The sequence below is a fragment of the Phacochoerus africanus genome, chromosome 6, assembly GCF_016906955.1.
Source record: "Phacochoerus africanus isolate WHEZ1 chromosome 6, ROS_Pafr_v1, whole genome shotgun sequence".
NCBI classification, from domain to species: domain Eukaryota; kingdom Metazoa; phylum Chordata; class Mammalia; order Artiodactyla; family Suidae; genus Phacochoerus; species Phacochoerus africanus.
The window spans coordinates 66972624-66999655 of record NC_062549.1 but is presented as its reverse complement, the minus strand read 5'-3'; the positions used below and the strand labels follow the sequence as shown (position 1 = coordinate 66999655).

Here is a 27032-nt window from a genome sequence, read left to right as displayed (position 1 = left end):
ACTGGGTCAACAGTGCTATTTCAGCAGTGCTTTAATGGATTCTGCTTTGATTAACAAATACAGACATTTGAATGCTTTCTGAATTTTCTTTGCGACCAAGAGTCATGTTATATATTGTCCATATATCTGCCCTTCTGCTTTATAGGCAAAATTATTTTTTGCCAATTTGAACGTTTGTGGAGTATTGAATCAGCACTGTGGCTTTTAAAGTTCTCTTTTGTACTCCTACAGTTATTTGCTGCAGGCCATCAGAAAGCATGGTACAGGATTTCTTAATTTCCCGTTTATTTCCTACTGCAGCATCTTTCCATTCCATGCGGTATTTCATTTTGTTTTGCTTCTTTATTTCCACCCCTGCTTAATAGCCAACTGTTTTCCTTTAGCCGTTATAAATCAGCGTACTGCAAATGTTATAAAACCTGAGCCCGAGTCTCACTGCATCCAAAAATGAAGATGCCATATTCCTCCCACTGCCTTGGCTTCTGCCTCCTTCACCAGTGGAAACAAGTTGGTGGAAATTTCCAGAGGCTCCCTGAAAGGGTACATCAAGGAAGTTTCTAGTGAGGGCAAAGGAGCTGGAATCACAGGGTTTCCCTCTAAGGACTTGTTCCAGGGAGTCCTTGTTCAGATACTCTACGTATCTGTGCGTGAGTTTTCAGTGGTGCCAGAGCCTGGGATGGTCCTGCAGGAGGGTGGGTGGGTTGAGCACAGGCCTCATGTCTGACTCACCTGTGATGACTTTATACCAAAACCTTGAAGATTTGTACACGGAAATTTGTCTTCCTGCTTTGTTGTGAAGATGGTTCTCTTCCAAGAAGCAAGGCCCTGCATCAACTAACATACCTGGTGTTCAGTCACCCAGTGGGGGTTGTGAACAGCAGAGGCAGGAGGGATTCGCTGTGTCAGGGATTCGCCAGCACCTGCACCAGCGGCATCATAACCGTGCTGTTTAGATCCCCACCCAGGTGTGAGAAGGAAACAGTCTGCGGCCAGGTCCGCCTGTTCCCGTTCTTCAAAAGCGTAATGATGGTGAACATCAAGCTGGCTGCCATCTGTGTATTCCAGGGTTAGACTGCTTTTTCTTTTATACATTTGGAAATACTTTTAAAAATGTATAACGTTTTAGAAACTAAAAAGCTCTATTTGTGAAATTTCTGACTTAAAAGGGATGTATTTCCAAAATGAATTTCTTAGTTGGTTGTTTAGAAATTGAGATGTGTTTTCGTAATTGGACAGTATTTTTTTATTTTATTTTATTTTATTTGCTTTTTAGGGCCGCACCCACGGCATATGGAAGTTACCAGGTTAGGAGTCAAATCGGAGCTGTAGCTGCCGGCCTACGCCACAGCCACAGCCACAGCCACAGCAACACGGGATCTGAACCGTGTCTGTGACTTACACCACACACAGCTCATGGCAATGCCAGATCCTTAACCCACTGAATGAGGCCAGGGATCAAGCCCGAGTTCTCATGGATACTAGTCAGGTTTGTTACTGCTGAGCCACAATGGGAACTCCACATTGGACAGTATTATAGATAGTGGTTGAATTCTCAGTCACCCCTGTTTCAGCAGAAGCTTACAAAACCAGAAGTTCCCTGTGGCACAGAGGGTTAAGGATCCAGTTTTGCCGCTACTGTGGCACAGGCTCAGGTTCGATCCCTGATCCAGGAACTTCTACATGCCACAGGTGCAACCAAAAAAAAAAAAAAACAAAAAACAAAAACAAAGCACACACACCACACACACACACACACACACACACACACGAAGCTACTTATAAAACCATTATGAGACCATAACATAGGACCCAAAGAATGATGATAATCCCTTGTTAGAAAAATGAAATCCAGGCATTAAAATATAAAACAACTAGAGCGAAATATCTATTACCAGTTTGGGGAATGAAACAGGTTTTTATGTCAAATGAAGATAAACAGGGTAGTGATTCTTGCTTCATATAAGCAGTTTGAAAAAAAAATCTCTTTTTAAGTAACTAACAACAATTTTAAAGACCACTTTTGTTTGGCTTTAGAGGACTTTTTTTAAGCAATATTTTATTCTGTCATTGTCATGACATGAAAGGACAAATTGACAAATAGGCCTAGATTAAGGGATGCAGAATCTTATGAAAGCAGAGCCCTCAAGGTAACCGGGCTTCGGTGATCAGAGTCCTAACAGGGCAGGTGATGAAACCACGTTTTTCTCCACTGGGCCACAAAAACTGTCAAGTAAGAGGAGTGGACTTAACTCTGGGGATTTCCGTATGTAGGTTAGATTCTGGGTATGGCACAGAGGAAATAAATTACTGCAATAAGCGAATGTAGCGTTGAAATGTATCCATTTATTTTTTGTCCAAAAATATTTTGGCGATTCAGTAACAAGTTCAGTGGAAATCGTTGAATTTTAAATCTCCAGAAAGATGGCTGAATAAAACGGAAGTACCTGCTAACGCATGATCCTAGGATACGGTATGTTCTCAGTAAGAAATCCTAAAATGATGTTCTTGCTACTGAACGCAGGGCTGGCAGCTCGATGCTCAAAAATCAATACTACGGAGAAGTAAATGTAAGGGGAGAAAGGAAGGTTGCTTTTCATCAGACTGCCAGCAGTCTGGGGAGATGATGGGCTCAATGTCTCCCCCAAACCACCTCCGAAGATTCTGCTTGGCCACGAAAGCTTTTAAAGGGCGAAAGGTTGGTGATCTCGGTTAATCATTGAGATCGTGGATCAGAGTTGTCACCTCCCCCACTGTGTGCAGGCTTGTCAACTACTTGTGATTTTCCTTTAGATGCTGTCTTGTTCACACAGTTTGTTCACGGGATTACTGAAAGGGAAGTAAGGAAGAGACCTGGTCATCCCTTAATTGCTTATTCTTCATTTCTACTTCTTTGATTCTCAGAAAGAATCAGCACTTTAGGCAAGAAATTGTGTGATCAGAGATTTAAAGGTGTGCCGGGACCGGAGATGAGTAGAGCCTGGGTTATAACCAGATACAGGGGACGCCTGCGGAGAACGCTTTCCTGCAAAGAGTTCTTTCCTGCCGAAAGCTGCTTATACTCTTACAGTCAGGAATGGGAAACATTTCTTTTATGTGAGGGTCGTCGTAGCAATGACAGAGATGACATTTAAAATTGTCATTAGAGGGAGTTCTCATCATGGCTCAGAAGAAACGAATCTGACTAGCATCCATGAGGATGCAGGTTCGATCCCTGGGCCTTGCTCAGTGGGTTCACGATCCAGTGTTGCCGTGAGCTGTGGTGTAGGTCCCAGACACGGTTTGGATCCTGTGTTGCTGTGGCTGTGGCTGTGGCATAGGCCAGCAGCTAAAGCTCCTCTTCGACCCCCAGCCTGGGAATCTCCATATGCCTCGGGTGTGTCCCTAAAATTTTTTTAAAAATTGTCATTAGATATGGCTATAGATTTTAGTTATTTTTCCTTCCCAGTTACAATTTGATTATGATCAGTGCGACTGTTCTCATTTGTTTGATATCTAATAAAATCATCAATAAATGAAAACAAAAATAACCCCCTAAATGAAAATATAAAATTGTGTACTAATCTTTAGAAAAGAAAAAAATAAAATGCTATAAAAATTGGGCCCTGGGAGAAAGACAAAATATAGCCTACTCATGATATAAGTATAAATCTTAGTTACTCTGCCAAACCCATAGAAGTGGAGAATTGAATTCTAGTTACCAGGGCCTGGGAGGAGGGAAAAATGGGGAGATATTGGTCAAAGCATACAAAATTTCAGTTATGCAAGATGTTTATTAATTCTGGAGATCTGATATACAGCAATGTGATTATACATAACAATATTGTATTATATACTTGACATCACTAAGAGGGTAGATCTTGTGTTCTCAGCACCAAAAAAAAAAGGAAAAGAAAAAGAAAGTGAAAATGGTAACTATGTGAGGTGATGGATATGTTAATTAGCTCGATTGTGATGAATATGTCACAATATAGATGCATATCAAATCACCAAATTGCATACTATAATTTTATACAATATTTGTCAGTTACACCTTAGTAAAGCTGGGGTGGGGGGGAAGTACACCCAGATTTTCAAATGACCCTGAGTTGTAAAATAGGCAAATAACACTCCATAACTTGTACTCATTTAAGCCAGATAAATACATTTATTCTCTTTATAGGAGGCAATCAAATATTTCAAATACGACAGAATTTTTTATTCTTTTACCTTTTTCCGTTATCTTTTATAAATGATCTTAACCCCAAAGAGGTGGCCAGATGTGCATGTATATTTGTTTTGTTGCCTAGATTTTTCTTTGCAATTGATCTGAACCTTGATAAATTAGTACATTCGATTAGTCTATTTTAAAATGTTCACAGTGAAAAAAGAATAAAACAGTAATAAAGAGAGTGACTTCTTTTTGGCAGAGGTTTCTGGTCTGACCTTTGTGAGTCGCGTGTTGTTGGCCAGACAAGCTTTAATTTCAGCACATATAAAACAAGAGCGTCTATATTATGACCTTCTTTCACTAAACTGGAAAATAAGTACATTAAACATATCTTGATAAAACAGTCTAAATACATAATTATTAGTGATATTTCATTTGTTTTTGCCAAACTCGATTTGACTGAGCATATTAGCATATTAAAATTTCAGCATATTAAAATTTAAGTATTTGCATTTCTAAATCTTATTTAGCTCCTTGAAAGTGATAATGAAGAGTTGACTTTAAAAAGTGTTAAAACAGGGCATGATTCTTCCAATGTCATTTTAAAGAAACCGAAGTTATTGTTTTTCCTAGGCCTGCAAAATTATATTAAAAGCAAAATAGAATTTCAGTCATTCTCTATAGGATGTGTGCCTGAGAGTGTCAAGGCTAGTGATGTTACAGGTACTCTAATAACTGTCATAAGCCAAAACCTCTGTCCTCCAGAGAGGAAAGATATAACAGGTATCTCATCAATAAGGATGTTTCATTTCCCTATACTTTCCTTATTGCCTCTTCTTCTGTATGGCCCTGGAAGCAGGAGGACAGGTGGTGTGGAAGAAGTTGAACGGGGAGGAAGCAGCAATTTCTGTCTCAATGATGTTAATTTAATTAAATTTTTTTTTTTGTCTTTTTAGGGCTACACCCACGACATATGGAGGTTCCTAGGCTAGGGGTCCAATCGAAGCTGTAGCCCCCCGGCCTATACCACAGCCACAGCAACACCAGATCTGAGCCACATCTGTGACCTACACCTCAGGCAATGCTGGATCCTTAACCCACTGAGCGAGGCTGGGACTCAAACCCTTGCCCTCATGGATACTAGTTGGATTCTTTACTACTGAGCCACAATGGGAATTCATATAAGTTTATTTTAAATTGGCAAGAGGTCACCTAACATGGTCCAGAGGAGGAATCCCAATAAGTGAGATTTAAATCCTTTTAAGTAGGAAGGATGTAATATAACAGTTGTTACAGGTTTTAAAGCATGAATGGTGTTTACCAAGTGATGGAAATGGAGAAGGATGGTTCTGTGTGAAGGAATAGTTTGAAAATACAACACTGAGGTGTGAAGTGGCCTGTGACACGGGCCACTGTAAAGTGTGTGCTGTTTCTAGGCAGTGAAATGAGAAGGAAGCAGTGCTGAGAGATAAAAGCATCAAGAAAGACAGGCATTGGAGAATGGAAGGGCCTGCCTGCCAGGGGACAGGTGTGGGGCTCCTTCCCAGAGGCCCTAGGAAGCCGATGAGGGGTTTTCAGCAAAAGGATAACATGATAAGATACTTTTTAAAATATTTGAAAAATAAAGATCAGTACTGTGGTGTGTGATGGGACAAGGATAGAGGCAGGGGGACAGTTAGGATTTTACAGTAGTAAGTGAGAGCATGAAATCCAAACTAAGGTATTGGCACAGAGGTTAGAAGGGAAAAGAGAGCTGTAAAAGGACTGAAAGGGCAGTAAATAGAACCAGGTAGCTGGAGAGGAATAGACACTAGGGGAGGCGGGTGGTGTTGATGATTCCACCTGTCCTGCTTGGAAAGATGCAGAGCAATGCTCCAAAGGCATATATTCCCATATGCACTTGTCTTTGAGGGGGTTTGTGAAGAGGGATGTTCAATTTATCTGTTACCTGTTGAGTTTTAGATGTCCACAGTGTACCTATATAGGGATGTCCTTTGATGGATTCATAGTCAGCAAAGACTAACTGTATATATGAATACAAATGGAGTTCCCGTCATGGCTCAGTGGTTAACGAATCCGACTAGGCACCATGAAGTTGCAGGTTGGGTAATCTCCCTCAGTGGGTTAAGGATCTGGTGTTGCCATGAGCTATGGTGTAGGTGGCAGACGCGGCTCGGATCCAGCGTTGCTGTGGCTCTGGTGTAGGTCGGCGGCTACAGCTCAGATTAGACCCCTAGCCTGGGAACCTCCATATGCCGCGGGAGCAACCCAAGAAAATGGCAAAAAGACAAAAAAAAAAGAATACAAATGGGCATAATAACATATATACATATATAAATTTTATATATATAAAATTTCAAGGGTTGATGGAAAAACAGCTAAGGATTTTCTGGCACACACTTCCGGTGTTAGGAGCTCGAAAAAGATGTTCCAGAAGAAGACACAGAAGTTTAAGAAAAGAGTAATCAGCTGCCAACTGTGGAAGTTGAGGAAAGATCACCAGGGAGTGCTGATAGAATATGAATATTCCTTGGATCCCCAGTGCCCCATCCTCTGTGCACCCGAGGAGCTTCGGAATAAAACACTGAAGGGTCAACTAAAAAGGAAAGGAAAATATTCAAGGAAAATTCTATTTGGTAACTGAGATAAACAGGTCAAAGCGAAAACAATTAAGGTCAGAGAACTGGAGAGACAGATGAAAATCACATTCCGACACCCCTTAAGCGTTGGTGTCATCAAAGAGCTTCAAAGGAGTAAGGATAAAAGCCAGACAGCCAGGAGCAAAGACAGAAGTGTTGGGAACTTCGGGCGGCTAGGATAGGTACCCAACCTAGTCAGTTACACCCGCCTCCAATAAAACGAAACAGAAAAGAAGTCCATTGGTGAAAGAGTCCAGGCTGAAAAGCGTAGAATGCCAAGAAGCAGATTCCCACCTGGTGGCTGTGGTAGTTAAGGTCCTAACTTACACAGACATTTCACATTCATACACATTTTCAGCACAGCAAATACCTCCTTCAGTGCCTAAGTGCTCAATGACCCATCCCCGAAAGTCCAGGATGGCCTCTGTGCTAACCTCAGCAATGAAATGTGTCAAAGAAAAACCCGCCTTATTGTGCCTGAGGAGAAGCGAGCGAGGGAGGTGGACTGTTTTTGTCTGGCAGTTGATCTTAAAGCCTCGCTTTAAAGATAAACACTGAGAACTTGCCCAGAATGTATTGAACATTGCAATAGAAAGTCCTATTATCTCTAATGGGAATTTGATGGCTAATTCCCTGTGCAGTGTTGAAAATGTGCCCCTTCAGCTCGATTGCTTTTTTGCCTTAAGATATATGGAAGGAGCTGAGTATTCAATTTGGCTCTGCTTCTGCCGCGGGGATCTCACTCCAGCTGTTACCCGCCGCTCCTCCATTCTGTTCAGTTGTTTTCCACAGTGCCCCCCTCTGTCTGCCATCCCTTGGCTTTTTTTTCAAATCCTCACTAACCCCTTGCCTTGCAGCTCTGAGACCAAGAAACATAGGAATCCAGTACAGTCGTGGGAAGATTACATCAGTACTATCTCTTGGACAAGAGTCAAATAATAACATTGAAATTATCCATAGTCACCCAGAGGTTATTTCTATAAAATATCCCGGAAACTTGTCTGAACAATCACTTGCTTTCGGGTGGTGACTGTCGTAAGAGTGCCATTCAAATTCCCCTAAAGGGAGAATGTAAATATGTAATATTTTCTTTACACGCATGTGTCTCTGTAAGTGAGTCCTTTATTTTTGAAAACAAATAACCATTTCCCCTTTTTTCTTTCACATAAAAGTGTGTATATATTTCGTTAAGAAAAGTGCCTTCTCTTTTATTGGAGAGCAAGGACAGAGGTGTTAGGTTTTTGAAATCCCTGCTGACCAGTGGCAGTTTTCTCAAGCTCTTCATGTGTCACAAACGCATTGCTCAGGGTGACGCAGGTGGGAGGGATCAATAGGTCAGCAGCAAGCCTTTCCATATTAATTTTGCAGACACTCTGCCTGTGTAGAGCCAAGGCAGCCACGTGGAGATTGATTCGTAATTAACATACCGCCTTAGCCCTCAGATGTATAGTTCTTCCTTGGTGTGAGGTAATAAAAGGAAGCAGGGAAAATAAAACCCTGCAACGGGAAGCAATTAGTTTCTTCAATCGGCTGCTTTCTTCCAGTTGTCAATAAACTTTTCACAGTGGTGCCCTGTGTTCAGTAGTTAAAAGTAATTAGAAGCCAGAATAAATGAGATCACTGCAGGAATCAACATGCCTTATACAGAGCAGTGCATTTTATATAGAAAAATGCAAATCGGTAGAAGAGAAGGAACACAATCTTCCTTCAGTGTTATTTTGACTGCTTGATTGCTTTGCCGTCAACACAATTGGTTAGCATGCTTCAAATCTAATTCCTTTTTAATCATGAATACCTCTCTGTGGGAGGAGGTCTATATTCGTAGTCGAGTAGTTTGGGCTGACTGAATTAGTGTCTACCAAAACAATGCATTTAACATCTAAATGCTGAGACCAAGATTGGGACTGTTGCATTATGGATGTGGGAAGCGAGAATTCTCTCAATGTAGAAATCTATGTGATGTGATTTAGGTGTAATAGAAAGAACTGTGGATTTTGAATTAGAAAACTGGTTTTGAATCCTATACTCTGACCATGATTACATCACCTGGCCTCTTGGAGATTTATTGGTGGAATGAGAATAATCATTTCTTTTGGGGAAAGATGGCATGAGGACTAAGTGGGTAATATATCTGAAAGCCTCTACCGCAGGACCTGGCAATCGTGTTTACTCAGCTTTTTATATCTGCATCTATGTTTCTGACAGTGAATCCATCTCCTTGCAAAGGTGGAAATGTGACATGCCTCTGTTTAAAATGACTAGATCATACCTGCTAAAACAGGGGAAACCTTGTATGTAAAAAAAAAAAAAAAAAAAGCATGGGTTGCAAAAAGAGTAGATCTTAAATGTTCTCATTTCAAAAAAGAAATGGTAATTATGTGTTGTGATGGAGGTGTCAGCATAACTCTCAAGTGGTAATTATTTTGCAACATATAAGTGTATCAAACATGTACACCTTTAACCTACACAGTAGGTCAACTCTATCTCAGTAAAGCTGGAAAATTCACAGTGATGAGTCACAGTAGGATGAAGGAGTATAAAAACTATGAGTTAACTCCTCTGCCCTGGAAGAAATGGAATACACAGGACACTGGACCCTATTAGAGCTTGTTTTTAGAATCCTCCATTGATAGCTTGTAGAAGGTCATTCAAGAACAGCGGAATGGGATCCCCTTGAATTCAAGGCTAGGAAGGCTTCTTCCCTCTTGTCGAAAGCCAGGCGTGTATGTTAGAGTAAAGAGATACAAAGGACTTGAAAAGAATCCGATGCTAGCATTTGTTTGTGTGTTCATTCAGTGAGGGCCAGAGAAGCCATTTCTGGATCACTGCTCTGGGGCACTGCTGGGCTGCCCCAGACCAGGGCAGTTAGAAGGTCCTGGTTCTCCAGGCACTTACAGTCTGAGGTCTCGACAAGGGGACCCCACTAGGAAGCCAGCCAGTCATACTGTGGAGCACCGGTTCTTTTTAGTCTTAAAGAACTAGGAGAAAGCCAAAAGACTGGATTTTTAAGTCAAGTGACTCTAAGAAATGGGCACATGCTTTTGAAACTGCTTTTGAGAGGAAGCATATGTAACGTGCCATTTTGACAGGGTGAGAGCTGACTCTACTAGGTTTCCAAATGTATTCTTCTGAACTTGGAAAATATCAGTAAATTATAAATGGACAGTTTTGATGAGGGGAAATTGATAATTAGTAGAAGTAATATAAACATAATTAATCAATCTATTATAATATGTAATTTCTAAGCATCCCCAGACTCCTCAGAGTCGTTCTTCGGAAGGCAAGGTCAAGGAGTTCCTGCAGTGTCTCAGTGGGTTAAGAATCCGACTGCAGTGGCTCGGATCACTGCAGAAGTGTGGGGGTTTGATCCCCAGCCTGGCACCGTTGGTGAAAGGATCCTGTGTTGTCACAACTGTAGGTCACAGCTGCAGCTCAGATTCAGTCCCTGGCCCAGGAAACTTCATATGCCATGGGTGTGGCCACAAAAAAAAAAAAGAAGAAGAAAAAAGAAAGCATGATTGAAATAGTTGTTAAATCCAGAGACAGAGAAATGCAAGTCATTGTTGATGAAAGAGAAGCTATTTCCATTTAGAAGCTGTATGAGAATCTTTTTTTTTTTTTTTTTTGCTAATGTTTATTGTCCCTACAATTCATTTGTTACTTTGCCAAATCTATTTAATGAGTGGACACTTCTTGACAAGTAGATGGCAAATGTAGAGTATAAAGAAATGAATCTTATCCTTTAGGAGTTACGTGTAATACTGTTGGCACACGTTAGGGATTCACATATATATTTTTTTCATTAATTGTGTATTGAGTGCTTACTGAATCCTGGGAAGTATGCTGGAGTCTAGGAAGCTTACAGTCAATACAGACACTCATCTGGCTGATTGGTGGTGGTGGCAGTAATATTAATGAAAATTACTAACATTAGTTGAGAATAAATAAACTACATGCTATATCCCGTGCTAAGTAGCAGAAATGGATTATTTTGTGCAATCCTGAATACAACACTCAGAGGTGCATGCTATCATTAAACTCAATTTACAGATGAGTTTCAGGAGCTTAAGTCATTTGCGCAGTCACAGAGTTATTTGTAAATTCAAGATCCAACTCAGGAAGTTGACCTTTAATACCCATATTCTTCACCCCTACACCTTTCAGCCAAGTTTAATACAGCATCAGGAGGGGCAGGGTATGTAACTCAAACCAGGACATCTAAGATCATGTCAGGGAGGGAGCAGCATATAAAAACTATGCAAGAAGGTGATTTCAGAGAACTGTGAACAGTATGGCTGAAGTAGGGAAACCAGAGGCCATAGTGTGAAGACTTTGTATTTCACATTACAAAGTGGAAAGCATTGAAGTGTGTGCATTTTCATCTGCATTTTTAAAAGATCACCTTGGAGGCACTGGTTTGGGAAGTATCCCCGGTGCTCTCCTTACTTGCTGCAAGTAATAAATCCTTCCTTCTCTCCCCAAATAAAAAATAAAATGAGACACCCTTCAAGAATAATGAGAAGAGGTAAGACACTAAGAGTAAGAGGGAGGTCACACCAGTTGAGGCAAGAGATGTTCTTAGTGCAGCTGAAGAGGAGAGACTTGAGAGATAATAAGAAATATGAAATTAATCAGCGTGAAAGGTACCAGAGTGGGTATATTAGCACGTGGAACTGCACGCATGCATTAATCTCTTGTAATTGATGAGTTTATTTTGAATGGCTTGAGTGCTTATAAGTTATAACTCTCACTCTGGAGGTGAAACAGTGTGTGATCATAACAACTAGAGAGAGATTTCAGAAATCTATCATTTTACTCTTGACCATACTCATCAAGGAAGGCTTTGCAAATATTGGAAGGTTGATGATACTAAAATTATTGCACAGGGAGTTCCTGTTGTGGTTCAGAGGGTTAGAACCTGACATAGTGTCTGCAAGGATGTGGGTTTGATCCTTGTCTTTGTTTAGTGGCCAAGGATCCAGCATTGCCACCAGCTGTGGCATAGGTTGCAGATGCGGTTTGGATGTGGTATTGCTGTGACTATGGCACAGTGCCAGCTGCAGCTCCAATTTGACCCCAAGCCTGGGAACGTCCATAAAGTGCAGCTGTGGCCATGAAAAGAAAAATAATAAAAACATTGGGAGCTCCCCTTGTGGCTCAGGGGAAACAAATCTGACTAGTATCCATGAGGTTGCGGGTTTAATCCCTGGCCTCACTCTGTGGGTTAAGGATCTGGTATTGCCGTGAGCTGTGGTGTAGGCCAGCAGCTGTAGCTCCTATTCAACCTCTACCCTGGGAACCTCCATATGCCAAGGGTATGGCCCTAAAAAGACCAAAAAAAAAAAAAAATCACAGTACACCTTCCTACTTTATCAGGATCAGCGTTAATGGAGAATCTCTACTTTACTCTTTCCTACAGCAGCTTGTTGTGTTTGTTCTTTTTTATGGTTGAATAAAATGAGATCCTGAGGAAAGCACAAGGAAGAGGTAAAAACATTTGGAAACAGCAGAATCATTTTTATTTTTTTTTCCAACTGAGAGAAATGTGTGTTTAGTTCAAAGACTGTTGAAACTAAGTTGCCTGAGGCTCCCCCGGGCAGACATTCTGAGGATGCTGCTGAGTGCATTAAACCAGAGGATCACAGGATCGTCCATCTGTCCTAAGAAGCTTCTGTGTATGAAAGAGTGGTGTGCAAAGAGCAGTAGTAGCTGCTGATGTTCCAGCTTATTTCACCCACTTCATTCTCTTAGGATTGAAATCATCATTATTATCCTCTCCAAAATTTGAATGCTGCCCAGATGATTTAAGCTTAGTAATGTATCACAGAAAATCACAGATTCCTAGTAACTTGCTTGTGGAATGAACAAGGATAATGGACCTGGCTCTTAATTAAAGGAGGAAGAATGAAGAGTTTCAGAGAATAAGGGGACATGATGTTATGTTTTAAGATCTGAATCCATAAGATTCTAGATCTAAACATCTAGAATTGTATAAAGACGTAATTAATGTGAAGAATATGATCAGATAATAGGTTCTTTCGGTTGTCCTTATGCATATGCATTTTCCCTAAGGGCATTCTTTCCCTCTTGTTTTCATGACCAAAGGCAGCATCATAGCTAGAAAGGATGGTGAAAACAAGGCAACACATGTGGAAGTCCAGAGCCAAAAACAAATCAAGGTCTGATTAGTGGGTGCCAGGAATTCCACATCAGGGAAAAACTTGCTGATTTCATAATGATTAAGTATTTATTTCACTTTATATTTATCTAGCACAAAGTCAAATTTACATTAATATAAGTAACTCCAAATTAAATCTTGAGTAGATATTGAAATATTTAGCCAGTTTATATAGATTGTTAAGTGGCTGTCTAATGCTGCCTTTTCCAGATTCGGTCAAAAGCATTGTTTGGCATATGGGCCCTTAATCAAAGAAAAGCCCAGCACATGCCTTTAAACTGTGGGTGTGTGTCTATCATAAATCATATTTTAGAAATCATCCTGCTCGTTACACTGCACTAGCACAAAAAAAGAGAACATATTTATCCAAGTGCCTCAATTCTACTATTATTGCACAGAAGAGTTAAAAATCTCTGTTCAAGTAACTTTTGAAGTCAAAACATGTATTCCTAACTTCGGTGACTCCACTGGGGTTTGTTTGGGGGCATAACTTTTAGTTCTAATTGAAAGCAACATTGTTGAGGGGCACAATAGAAATTTTCAAAGTAATATTCATTTGCATCCTCAATTTTAAAAAGATGGAGAAATAAAAGTACCCCTTGCTAAAGATTGTATTTTCTATTTCTATTGGGGGAGTTAAACAATAGAAATGTATTTTCTCACAGCCTGGAGGCTAGAAGTCCAAGATCAAGGTGACCTCAAGTTGGTCCCTTCCAAGGCCTGCTCCTTGGCTTGGAGGTGGCCATCTTCTTCCTGTGTCCTTATTACATGGTCTTCCCTCTGTGTGTGTCTCTGTGTCTAAGTTTCCTCTTCTTTTTTTTTAATTAAATTTTTTTTATCAAAGTGTAGTTGATTTACAGTGTATCAATTTCTGCTGTACAGCAAAGTGACCCAGTCATACATATATATATATATATATATGTATGTGTATATAATATATATACACATACATATTTATATATACACATGCATATAATTCTTTTTCTCATATTATTTTCCATCGTATCCTATTGCAAAAGATTGGATAGAGTTCCCTGTGCTGTATGGTATGACTTCATTGCTTATCCATTCTAAGTGTCATAGTTTGCATCAACTAACCCCAAACTCCCAGTCCATCCCAATAAAAATTTTTTATTTTTAATTACCCTTTAAGATTTTTTTCCACTTCAGCATGTACATAATGTGAATATATGGCTAATTATTGTGGCTACAAATGCAGAGCTCTTCATTACACTAGTTTTTCATGTGTTTAAGGTGTCAGTTTATACCTAGGATCTGAATGACCCTCCTCTGCTAATAATCAGACAGTTTGGGACCACTCCCAAGAGAGAACAGTGTAATGATTAATTCCCAAGCAAAACGTCAGAGTTCCTGTGAGCTGTGAGTGTGCTGAAGGGCAGCAAATAAATCCACTGCTGGAAAACAGCGCAAAGCCATAAACTTCACGTTGTTCAGGTTTGCTGTGTCAGTTTCACCATGAGTTACTGCATCACCCTTGTGGCCTGAAAGGGGTGGTGCATCTCCCCAAGAGTCCAATTTGCTGCACTTCACCCCTTGGGAGATGGGCTTCCTTGTTCAGTACAATTTAAATCAATGTTAGATGAGGCTTTAGACCACTGGAGGTTTTAAAATGTGATGGGTAAAACTGATGTTTTTTCCTGTGAGCGTGGTAAATGACCAAATATGTAAAAGGTCCTTGGGTTTGTAAATATTTTAGCTAATTTATTATGGAACTGTCATGAGCCATCTTAAAGGATAGGATTACCATGTTTTTCAAACAAAGATGAACATGTAACTTGCTTCCAGTAGGAACTGAAGTCTTACAAAGTAAGCTAAACTTAGTGCAGTAGATATGAGTTAATAAACGGTTGAAATACAATATGTTGCATTTAAAAAATTTAGGAAACTAAGCTTTGTCTCTCCAATGAGCCTGAGTTGAGCAGGAAATCTAAGTTGATCGTTGTGTACCTCTGGCATTGAGAAACCGGACTGGCAAACAGGAGATCATTTTCCATGCTTTTCCTAACCCTACACTCTACAGTCTGATACATAAGATAAAGTTGATATCTGATATTCTAGGATCGGTTGGGATAAACATATGAAATAAAAGTCACAGATTAAGTTCCTGCTGTGGCATAGTGGGTATTGGATCCAGTGTTGCCACAGCTGTGGCGTAGGTTGCAGCTGCAGCTTGGATTTGATCCTTAGCTCAGGAACTTCCATACACTGTGGGTGTGGCCAAAAAAAAAAAAAATCATGGAGAATCATATTAGCAAGTGCCACATTATAGTCAGGTGGACTCTACTTCAACCACACCCCAATTTATAAAAGATGTATTGGTGAAGGTTGTCATGGACTTCATGTAATTTCATAATCTCATAGCATCATAATCTTATGGAAGGATTTACTACACATTTCAACATCAACATTGTTTTAAATTTAAAAATTGTCATATGTGAAAACCTCCATAAGGTTATCTTTAGCATGTGAACCACAGTGTATGGAAGAATATTCCACTGAGTAGCTTCTGGTTCCACACATCCCAACCTTGTTTCTCCTCCACCACACACAGTCCTGGGTTCATGACGATATCACACATTGCATTACAGCCTTGGGCCCTGCACCTCCTTTTCAACCTTGGGTAAGTTTGTACAGTGGGGAGTCTGACTATTCTGGAGTCCATTCCTATACCAGGATATTATAATAACCTAACTATAAGTACAAGTGACTATGAATCATATACATAGGTTCCAGTAAACCTAGCTTAGCTGCATCCCTAATTTTACTTCCTGTAGCTCAGTTTCAGAAAGAACCATGGTCGTTTGAACATTCTAGAACATTCTAGAGAGTTGGGACCTAAAAAGACAGTAGCCATAACCATTTGCAGTCAACACATTTTGCTTTTGCAAATTTGTAAAAGCATATGACTACATGAATAGGTTTCTAGGGATTCCATAAACAAGAGACTCTGAAACTCAGCCTTTTTTAGCTGGATAGAAAATCTGCTTCTACCAACACCTAAAGGTACTTATAGTTCCAAAGTAGATACTCAAAAATATTTGTTGAATGAATGAATGGATGGATGAATGCAAAGGTACTTCTCTGTGACTCTTCCAAAGCATTGCTAAATCAGAGTGCCTTTTGAATTAAATTGGATCCATTAGCCACAGGTTACATTAATCATATTAAAACTGTGCTAAACCTCTGAGTGATGTGGGATCTATTTTTAATATGAAACATGCCAAGAAGATTTATTCATTGTAAGTACAGGTATATTGACCCTTTCCTTTTTCTTTCTATGGGGAAATGCACAATTTCTGCATAATTTTGCAGCCCTGTCAAGTTCATGTTCTCAGGTGTATGACCTGAGCAGAGCTGTTACTTGGGATGTCTTATTACTAAAATTATGGATCATCTTTCCTCAGCGTGTATGTTACCTTTTTATCAAGGACAAATTCTACTCTGTGACTTTTTGTGTGTGTGTGACTCCCAGGGAAGGAATTATTTAAATATTTTAAGCAATATTACAGCTAGAAGGACCTAAAAATTGAAAGCCTGTATTTTCCAGGATGGACTACAAATATAACTTTATTAAAATTTTCATTTAACTGCCTAATGTGAGAACAGATATAGTTCTAGAAAGGAAATTGGTGGGTCAGACAAGAAATGGGATTTGCTTAGGATTCCTGGAAATTGGTGTGCTCCCTTCATACTCTTGCCCAAAGTTGGCAGGACAGTCTTACTGGTAATCAGAGAAGCACCTATAAAATCAAAGAATCTCTTGTAAAAGCTGACTCTGGGTATACATTTATGCACCATTGAAAATCCAGGTCTCTGGATCTCGAGTCTTTCCATGAATGCCAGAATCAAAATGCTTCTTGCAAAGACTGAATTTTTTTTCTACTTAACATTCACATTGAGATAGTTGAGAGAAGATAAAATGATATGAGGTGAATAATAGTATATGGACAGCAAAGTTGTAGGCTTCGTGTTAAGTGCTCTTACACCACATGCTGAATTTGGGAGGTTGGAACTCTCTGACGCTGAGATGGAAAAACTAGGATAAACCAACTCTGTTGGATAAACCAACTGTGAATCCACTAGGCAATATTTCCCACACTGATCTGGTTGTCTCTTTTAAAGTTTTTCACTTTTAAAAAATTTCAAATTAATCTTGGGACCCTATTGGAATACACACAGTGGTTCATGTGAAAAGGTAAGTATAGACAAAGCCATCTTCTCTGGATATGCTAGTGAAAGAAAACGTGTATCCATTTAAAGGGAGATTTTTCTGTTGGAGGCTGTATGTGTGATCAGTCTAAAGAAGTGACTTTTGAGGTACCCTGTCCAAGAGCATGTTACTAGCCACATTGATTGATCGGAAGTTTACCATAAAGTCTTTTAAAGTCTTTGGCAGATAATTTGCTACTGCTGTTTACTATGCCTTGAAGTAGAGAGAAATAAATCAGTTAAAAACGTTAAGAAAATGGATAAAAATTATAGACTGCCTGTTGAAAGTCCTCCACAATGAGTAAGTGTTTCTTATAAGTTGAGGAGGGCAAGTCAGGCTTTATCAGGAAGCACAGACATATTTCAGGGTGATTAGAAAAAGGTAAAGATTTTTTTCTTAGCTTCATTCAGCTGGTGTCATGAGGATTATTGATTAAAACGTTAGGATCAATAAGGACTTAAAGTTGCAGTAGAGGAGACCTTAAAGAGGAGAAAAAGGTTATGGTCTGCTGAGTAAGCTGACAACTAATGCTTTGTAAAAATTGATTTTTTAAAACATGAACTGTCAATCATAATTCTTGGCTTTCATTGACATATGCACACAAGTACATGTAAACTGAAATTATATATCATATCAGATTCTTACACTAAATATTTATTTATTTATTTATTTATTTATTTACTGTCTTTTTGCCATTTCTTGGGCCGCTCCCATGGCATATGGAGGTTCCGAGGCTAGGAGTCGAATTGGAGTTGTAACTGCCGGCCAACACCACAGCCACAGCAACTCAGAATCCAAGTCGAGTCTGCAACCTACACCACAGCCCACGGCAACGCCGGATCATTAACCCACTGAGCAAGGGCAGGGATCGAACCCGCAACCTCATTGTTCCTAGTCGGATTCGTTAACCACTGAGCCACGATGGGAACTCCTCGTACACTAAATATTTATAAACATCCTATACTACTAGAAGCTATTTACAAAACTTTATCCCATCTGAATGTGTTATTAATGCTTTCGGAAGAGTTCTCTGTAATGTTAATGAGGAAGCTGCTTTTCACGTCATTTAACAGCCAAAGGAACTGATCATGTTTCTCCTTAGCATGCAATTATGTATAATAATACAATTGCCATTTTGTCAGGTTCTTTCCAATATTATAGCAGTAATGTTTTAAGTCCCTTTCTCTTCTTTTTCATAATTCATCAGTACCTGAATCTACCAGGTATGCTGAACTTCTGTGGTACAGCCATACAACCAGAGATAAATGACTTAGACATTTCTCACATATAAGCAATGGCACTGCAGAACTCATGGGTAGAGAAAATCTAAACAGATCTAGAAAAATACACTTGTAAAATGCCAGACCACAGAGAGGTAAATGCACACATGGAGAAAAGACAATCAAAATACCAATAAACTAAAAAATGAAGTCCAACAAAATCTGCTGCTAGAGATGTTAGGGAAAATGTCTAAAAGGCGTGACCATTTGTATGGAATGGATGCAGGAGGTACCCCTAAAAAACAATTCAGAGACCAGCTCCTGAAAATATTAACAAACATAGAGGGCTCAGAGCACCCTAAGAGCTGCTAAAGAGACAAATGTGGAAGAAAATAAAAGAAATGCTTTCAAGGGAAGGGAAAGGACCAAGGTTCAGCCATCACTGAATTCAGGAGCTGAAGGCTGAATTTTCTCAGGGCTGCTCTGGGAACCACATTGCTGAATAACTAATTAAAAGTTCCTTTTCAAAATTTCACAGTCTTTTAGATTGGGTCCAAGAAACGCACTTTTTAAAGAAAATTCTGATCTTAATGAACATTAATTTCACTTTTTTCTAAAATATTAGGCATAAGTCAGTATAAAAATATTAACTATCAATGTGTAGACATCAATGAAAATTTTAAGGAAGTTGTTTCTTTTAAATTACAGGAAATATCAGTAAAGATTAATAGCTGATAATAAAGTTTATTATAATTCTGCCTACTTAATTTTCTGTGTATACGCTCTCTCATAAATGGAGTTCATTATGACTTTGCTTTAAAGTTTTTGCTTTACATTTAAATACTTAAATAAAATTTAAATACTTAGTAGTTCCTATTGTGGCTTGGTGAGTTAAGAACGGGACATAGTGTCCATGAAGATACCTTCAGTGAGTTAAGGATCTGGTGCTGCCACAACCTGCAGTGTAGGTTGCAGATGCAGCTCGGATCTGGTGTTACCATGGCCGTGGCACAGGCTGGCAGCTACAGCTCCAATTCAACCCCGAGCCAGGGAACTTCCATATGCCGCAGGTGCATGCATAAAACAGAAAAATAAAATAAAATAGAGTAAATTTAAATACTTAAATACCCCAGTGGTGTACCTCTATAATCTGTTTTTAAACAGGTGTTCTGTGTAGAAAAATTAATGGTTCATTGTCTTGTTGCCTTGAATTTGGCTGGTGCTTTTTGATTTTGAAACTCATTCAGGAGAAGAAAAATAATTTTCCCTCTACTATTCTGACTTCTTAGCCGCGACCCTATAAAAAAAGACAGATGAACAAGAGAAAAACAAACAGAAGTTCACTCCCATGTATACCTCATGCGCACATGGGTGATACCCAGGGGAAAAGGAGTCCTTGTCCCAGAAGGCATGATGTGTCATCCTTCATTAGCAACCCAGACTGTCTTGACGTGTAATGGGACCCGCTGGAACCTGACCTGCCATTGTCTTTGCTGCAGGTGTACCCTGAGCGTGACCCTTGAGCAGGCCATCATTCTGGCCAGGAGCCACGGACTGCCTCCTCGCTACATCATGCAGGCTACCGATGTGATGCGGAAGCAAGTAAGTCTCATGGACGTTTTAGGACCTTGTTTTCCAGGACCTGGATTTGAAGGTTCCTTGGTTCATTTATCAAGTGTCTGACAGATACCTGGCTGTGACAGGCACTTTCCCAGGATCGGGAAGTAAGAGGTGAACAGGGAACACTGATTCCCAGGGAGGAAGGCAGTGCAGACATCTCTACAAGGGTTCCCCACGAAACTCAGACAACCCGAGAAAAGGGATGTCTAAGCAGTAACCTGAAAGAGGAAGGGGAATGGACCAGGCAAGTGGGCAGGAGTGGATTTGGGGCTATGTGAAGTACAAGATAAAAGGGTATGTGGCATTTTCCAGGGTTGGCAGGTGGTTTAATAAGGCTGGGGAATAGACTGGGGACAGGGAGGGGCAAGGAAGAAGGGGAAAGACTGGAGAGCCCTGCCTGCTTCTGGAGATCGCAGAGCGACTTCCATGCCATGCTAACAAGTTTGTGTATTATTCTGAAGATAAAACACATACCTCGGAGTTCCCATCATGGCTCAGTGCTAACGAATCCAACTAGTATCCATGAGGATGTGGGTTCGATCCCTGGTCCCACTCAGTGGGTTAAGAATCCGGCATTGCCGTGAGCTATAGTGTATATTGCCGACGCCATTCAGACTCCACGTTGCTGTGGCTGTGGCCTACGCCAGCAGCTGAAGCTCTGATTCGACCCCTAGCCTGGGAACGTCCTTATGCCTCAGGTGCGGCCCTAAAAAGAAAACAAAAAACACGCAAAAAATACCTCAAATCCACCCTCAGAGGATGAAGAGCAGCCTTTGGACTGTCTTCATGCCACCAAAAGACACCGAAGGTCTTAGAGATGAGAATACACTCTATTACAAAGTGAATGAACTTTCTATACAGTAGCTCAGTAGTATTTTAGGTGTGGTAGTTTGGGATTTAAAGCCCTCAGGAGTCATTAAAAACATAAAAATACACTAACCTCCAGTGTACTCATTATTAGGAAATCATGCTTAATCTAGTAGAAAAGATACAAGTCAGTAGGAAGACAAAAGAAGTTGAAAGACATCAACTTTATTTTTTTTTCTGCCTTCTTTTCTTAGGGCTGCCTCAGAAAATTGATTTAACAAATCTTTCCACTTGGTGATTTGGTTTGAATATCCAATGGTAGTGAGTGACTTAATTTAAAGATATGCTTTTGTAATAATAGCTACTTTATTTCCTAAAGACTTACTATAGAACTCTCAAGCAAACATATAAATCCCTCTGGGTTTGCTCCCAAGATTACACTACAGGATGTCAACTGCGCCCAAAGAAAAATTCATGGAAACCATCCTAAGAGAGGCAGGCACCTGGCATGGGGTCTGCAGAAATGAGGTACACGCATTGGTGCTTCGGGTTGGGAATCCCGGAGCTGAAGATTGAAAACCGAGATCTGCCAAGATCCGAGAGGGATTTGCTAAATAAAGGTCAGATCCACAAGAAGCTCGTGACACCCTGTGGTTCAGCTGGAAAAGGGCAAATACAGGTGCAAATGCCAGCAGGTTTGGGAAGAATTTTTCAGGTAGATATACAAATGTGGTTTTACAAAGTAGATCAAAGTAAACTTGGGATTATCTATGTCAGCAGTGGGATCTGAGTGCTAAAACATTCAAAAGGAGAGTAACCTTTCTGTTTCACCCCGTTGCTGTTAGAGTAAGTTTTCAGTAAAACTGAGAGGAGCCTTCTCAAAATTATAGTTTATGGCAAGACTAAGGGACTGATAATTGACCTTTTTTAGAATAATCCGGTAAAGAGGTCATTCTGAGTTGGTTACATATACATTCTTCCTCTATGGATTTGAATAATCAAAACCTTTAATTTCTTGGAGTTTGCTTCATGGCTCAGTGGTTTATGAACCCGACTAGTATTCATGAGGATGCAGATTCAATCCCTGGCCTCGCTCAGTGGGTTAAGGATCCTGTGTTGCCATGAGCTGTGGTGTAGGTCACAGATGCGGCTCTGATCTGTCTTTGCTGTGGCTGTGATGTGGGCTGGCAGCTGGAACTCCAATTCTCCTGCTAGCCTGGAAACCTCCATATGCCTCGGGCGTGGCACTAAAAAGTAAAAAAAGAAAAAACCTTTAATTTCTTCCAATTGACAACTGAGAGAATAAAATAAAGATGGAAAAGTAAAAACAATATTACCTAAGGCTTCATGGGCTTTAGTTTCCCTGGTTCAAACCTCTTTAAAATATATTTATATTGGCGTTCCCACTGTAGTGCAGCAGGTTAAGGATCCAGCATTATCTCTGCAGCAGTGAGGTTCGATCCCTGGCCTGGCATAGTGGGTTAAGGATCCGGCATTGCCACAGCTGTGGCATAGTTCACAGCTGTGGCTTAGATTTGATTCCTGGCCCAAGAACTTCCATATGCGGTGGGTGTGGCTAATATATATATATTTGTATATTAATTTATAATTTTCATGAATTATTATTAATATATATTATTATATTTATAAAATATAATTTTAAAAGACTGAAAAGTTATGAAGTTTCTAAGTTGATTTCTAAACTGCACTATTTTTCTGAACTTATCACTCCCTCCAACTATTTTCTGATAATAAATACATTTAGGGTGGGTAACTTCCTTCCTTTGTTGCCTGTATCTCTGCCCCAAGTGATGACATCTCCAGGTGGTTCTGAGTCAGACCTGATTCCTGCTTCTTTGTGAAAGATCAGGAGAGGGTGGTCCTCTCTTTATAGAAATTGGAATGGACTGGTACCCAGCAGAGAGTTTTGCAATATTCCTTCCATGGCCAATCCACTTGTCATGATTCAGCAGTTACAGCAGTGGGATTAATGGCTGGGGTCCAATCTACAAACCAGCTCTTACCCTCTTGGGATCTGAATAGTTAGACCACACGTGTGAATCAGAAATCTGTCTTTTCTGACCCTTTTGTCTTTTAGTCATTTAGATTCAGCTTTCCAGAGACTGAACAGTTAGAATGTTTGCCTAGTGTTTTCTAAGATCTCTAATTTCTGGTTTTAGAAATAAGGAGTTTTTCAGCATGATTTATGGTTCTTGTCCTTTTTTTTCTTAATGGCCACACCTGAGGCATATGGACTTTCCCGGGCCAGGGATTGAATCCGAACAGCAAGTGCAACCTATGCCTCAGCTGTGGCAACACTGGATCCTTAACCCCCTCTGCCTGGCCCGCAATCAAACTAGCATCACGGCCACAACTCAAGCCACTGCAGTCGTGTTATGGTTCTTATTTCTAATTGCAGTGTAGACACCCCTCTTATTCTCTTTGGTTTGGTTCCAGGAGACCCCCACCCCCAGGTAATGAATCATGGATACGCAAGTCCCTTATGTAAAATGGCAGAGGAATACAATGAATACAGCAGGTCCTCATATCTGAGGGTTTCACATCTACAGATTCAACCAACTGAGGAGCAGTGACCCAGCTGATTGAATCTGCAGATCCAAAAAACTCAGGGATATGGAAGGCCAGCTGTGTAGTTATCATGTACAGATTTTGTGTAGGTGCTTTTACCAGAGTGGTTATTTTAAGTATGCGGCTGAGTAGAAAGGAAAGATGAAAGATATAAAGGAAGGGTACTATGCCTCTTGCAACTTGGGGGTAATGATTATGAGAATCCTGGGCAGCATTTTTACATAGCCGACCGATCTGATTAATAGAAGGTTTGTAGTAGAAGCTCTCATGATAACCTTGAAATTTCCTATCCTCGAAATGATATGTTCCGAGTGTTCTTTGGTGATCAGCATCAGTGATAAAATGCACTAAGAAGGCACAGCATCGCTTCTGTGATTTTCTTGCCAACACACATATCCTTTATCTCATTATAAGAAAACAAGTGTTCTTTGACCGTTTTAATAAAGACTTGAATTCTGAAGAATTCTGTCTCCTTACTTTTAGTATCAGGGCATTAGTGAGCACCGAGAACAGAGACTGAGGAGGATGTGGTTTTTGCCTAATCTCAGGGTGGACACATGTAAGCAAAATCACCATGAGGCACCCACAGGCCGCTGCTCTCCATGGTGTACACCCTCAGTGGATCAGGACATGACATGGGGAACTGAGTAAATGAGTGAATTATAAAGTCAGTCCCCCAAACAGCTGGGACACAAAGTGTATGTCATGATGGTGTCACTGGTCTCTACATTAATACTTGGTACAGAGTAAACGCTAAATGATATTTATTCAATAAATGAGCTCTAACTAGGAGAACTGGAAAAAGGCTTCATGCAGAAAGAAAATATGTGATAGTGGCCAAGAGCACAGATCCTAGGGCCAGGCGGCCTCAGCTTGAATCCTAGTCCGGGATAAGACTCTTAGCTTCTCTGTTACTTAGTTTCCTCATCATTAAAACAAAGATGATAATGATAGTTGCTTCCTAGTGTTCTTGTGAGGCTTGCATACTGAATGCATTTAGAACAGACCTGATAGAGTGAATGTCCAGTCAGTTACTAGCTCAGACAATATTCAATTCGGGCCTTGGAAGATGAATGTGATGCAGACAGGTAGGGAAGAGGACCGAGAGGGTGTTTAGTAGAGGGAAAACATGAACGAGGTGTAAAAATTTAAGTCACAGGCATATTGAATATAGAAAGAATTATATGGCTGAATTCCACATGAATCTACCAGGACATGTGTTCAGCTTGATGAGCTTCAATTTTATCTGAAACCTTTTAAACAAAAATCTTTCTATGCACCATTGAATATTATGAGACTAAAGACAGAAAGAATTCTACACAGGTATTTTACTCTAGTTAGTAAATCTCTTTCTTATGGGGATATGATTTAGAAATTTTAAATCTAGTTTATGTCTTTGGTAGGAGTGAATAAATAAGTCAGTATGTTGTGAATAATGAGAATCCAGTTTCTGAGAAAGTTACAAATAAGGCAAAGGAGAAGGCTGAGATTCAGAATGAACCCTGTGGCATTGGATTGGAGTCAGAAATATCAGCTTGAGCTGATGGATATGTACAAAAACATACACACACATACTCACACAGATATAGACAGATGTGGAAATAAATACAGATGTTTGAGTAAGTTCACATTTGTCAACCACCTCAGCCTACAAGGAGACCTAGAAGTGGTTACACATCAGGAGTAAAAATGAATGTCCAAATCTTGGCTTCTGAATATCATTCTCCATTCAGAAGAGTCAAGGGTTCTTGGAGAAGTGGTTAATTCCAAGCTGAGATGGGAAAGATAACCCTGGAACGTGTTGAGGGACCAGAAAATACACAAGGACTCAAAAATGGCGGTAGTTGTGTGATCAGGACACAAGAAGCGAACCAAGGGAGCTCCCGGTAGCCAACACTGGAACAATCTGAACGACAAAACATGATTAATCATTAAAACGTTGGGTTGTAACTCATGGGATAAAATAAATATTCATGAATCCATATTGAGTTAAATAAATACTTGAATAGGTACTTTGGAGAGAAGATGTAACCCTTCTTTACAGAAGCGTCCTAGTTCGCAAGCACTGTACTAGTATTGTTTTGGGCAAGAGCAACCAATAGAAGCTAAAATCAATGAGCAGAGTTTGAAGACAAGCAGGATATGGACATAGTCTCACGGGATTTCCTACAACATATTTACTAATTAGAAAAAGAAAGGTGGTGACTTTACAGTGGAACAGTCTGGCCAACGCCACCTTAACCAATTGGTGAGATATTAAATGACATCATGTGGTGTGATGGTGATCAGCATCAGTGATAAAATGCACTAAGAAGGCACAGCATCGCTTCTGTGATTTTCTTGCCAACACACATATCCTTTATCTCATTATAAGAAAACATCTGACAAACCCAAATTGAGAGACATTCTGCAAAACAGTGACACAATGACCAGTACTCATCCAAAATATTAAGGTCATGAAAGACCAAGGAAGTCAGGAATTGTCCCACATTGGAAGAGACCATGGAGACAGTGTGGTGTGGGGTCCTGGATTGGATTCTGGGATAGAAGAGGGGCCATTAGTTGGGGGAAATGGTGAAATATGAATAAGATGGGCAGAGCAGCTAATAGCATGTCCTGGTTTTGATCATCACACTGTGATAAATGAAGGGTTACCGTTAGAGAGAGCTTAACCTAGTAAGTGAAGTTTGTGCCATCTCTGTTCTGATTGTAAACTTTCTTCTGAGTCTAAATTACTTCAAAATAAGGAGGTTTAAAAAAAAAAAACCTGATTAATTGCATTCCTAAATTCCTTCCCATCTGTCTTTTTACCACACCCACCCCACCCCCTTTTCCCTATTTGTTTTCCTTTATCTGGTCCACCTTGAGAGACTGCATTCTTTTTTCTTTTTTTTTTTTTTTGTCTTTTCTAGGGCCGCACTCACAGCATATGGAAGTTCCCAGGCTGGGGGTCTAATCGGAGCTGTAGCCGCCAGCCTACACTACAGCCACAGCAACGCGGGATCTGAGCGGTGTCTGCAACCAACCCACACCACAGCTCACGGCAACGCCGGATCCTCAACCCACTGGGTGAGGCCAGGGATCAAACCTGAGTCCTCACGGTTCCTAGTCGGATTCATCAACCACTGAGCCACGATGGGAACTCTGACTGTATTCTTTTCTTTTTCTTTCTTTTCTCCTTTTCTTTTTGTCGCTTCCCATTCATCAGAATTTGGTAGCAGGAGAGAGTTTGAGGGTTTTTTTTTTAAATAACTCTCCTCCCTTTATACTCAGCCCCAAACCCTGGTGTTTGCTTCTGTGTAGTAACCCATTCCCATTAGGAACTGAACAAGGAATATTCATGAACTTGAAAGATTTGCAAAAAAAGTTTTCATTGCTAAAGCGCGTTATCTTTGTACTATCTATCAACTTTCAGGCCCAATGCTTACATTTCAAAGATCCACATGCACATGCTTTGTCCAGAAATTGCTTTAAACTACTTAAGGAAATATTTTCTTGATAAATACTATGAAGTTTAAAATAACTAGCTATTCAGCTAAGGACAAAACAGGCTGCATGCATGTGAGAGTGCTGTGATTTTTGTTCCATGAATGTGAGGACC

General features: G+C 40.1%; 1 protein-coding gene across 1 annotated transcript in view; it reads left to right on the top strand.

The window, feature by feature from the left end:
* Window positions 1–27032, top strand: part of PREX2 (phosphatidylinositol-3,4,5-trisphosphate dependent Rac exchange factor 2) — a 280051-nt gene that overhangs the window by 245600 nt on the left and 7419 nt on the right. The window contains exon 38 of the mRNA XM_047783794.1: window positions 19915–20017. Within this exon, the coding sequence (XP_047639750.1) occupies window positions 19915–20017 (103 nt within the window). The remainder of the gene's footprint in view (window positions 1–19914; window positions 20018–27032) is intronic.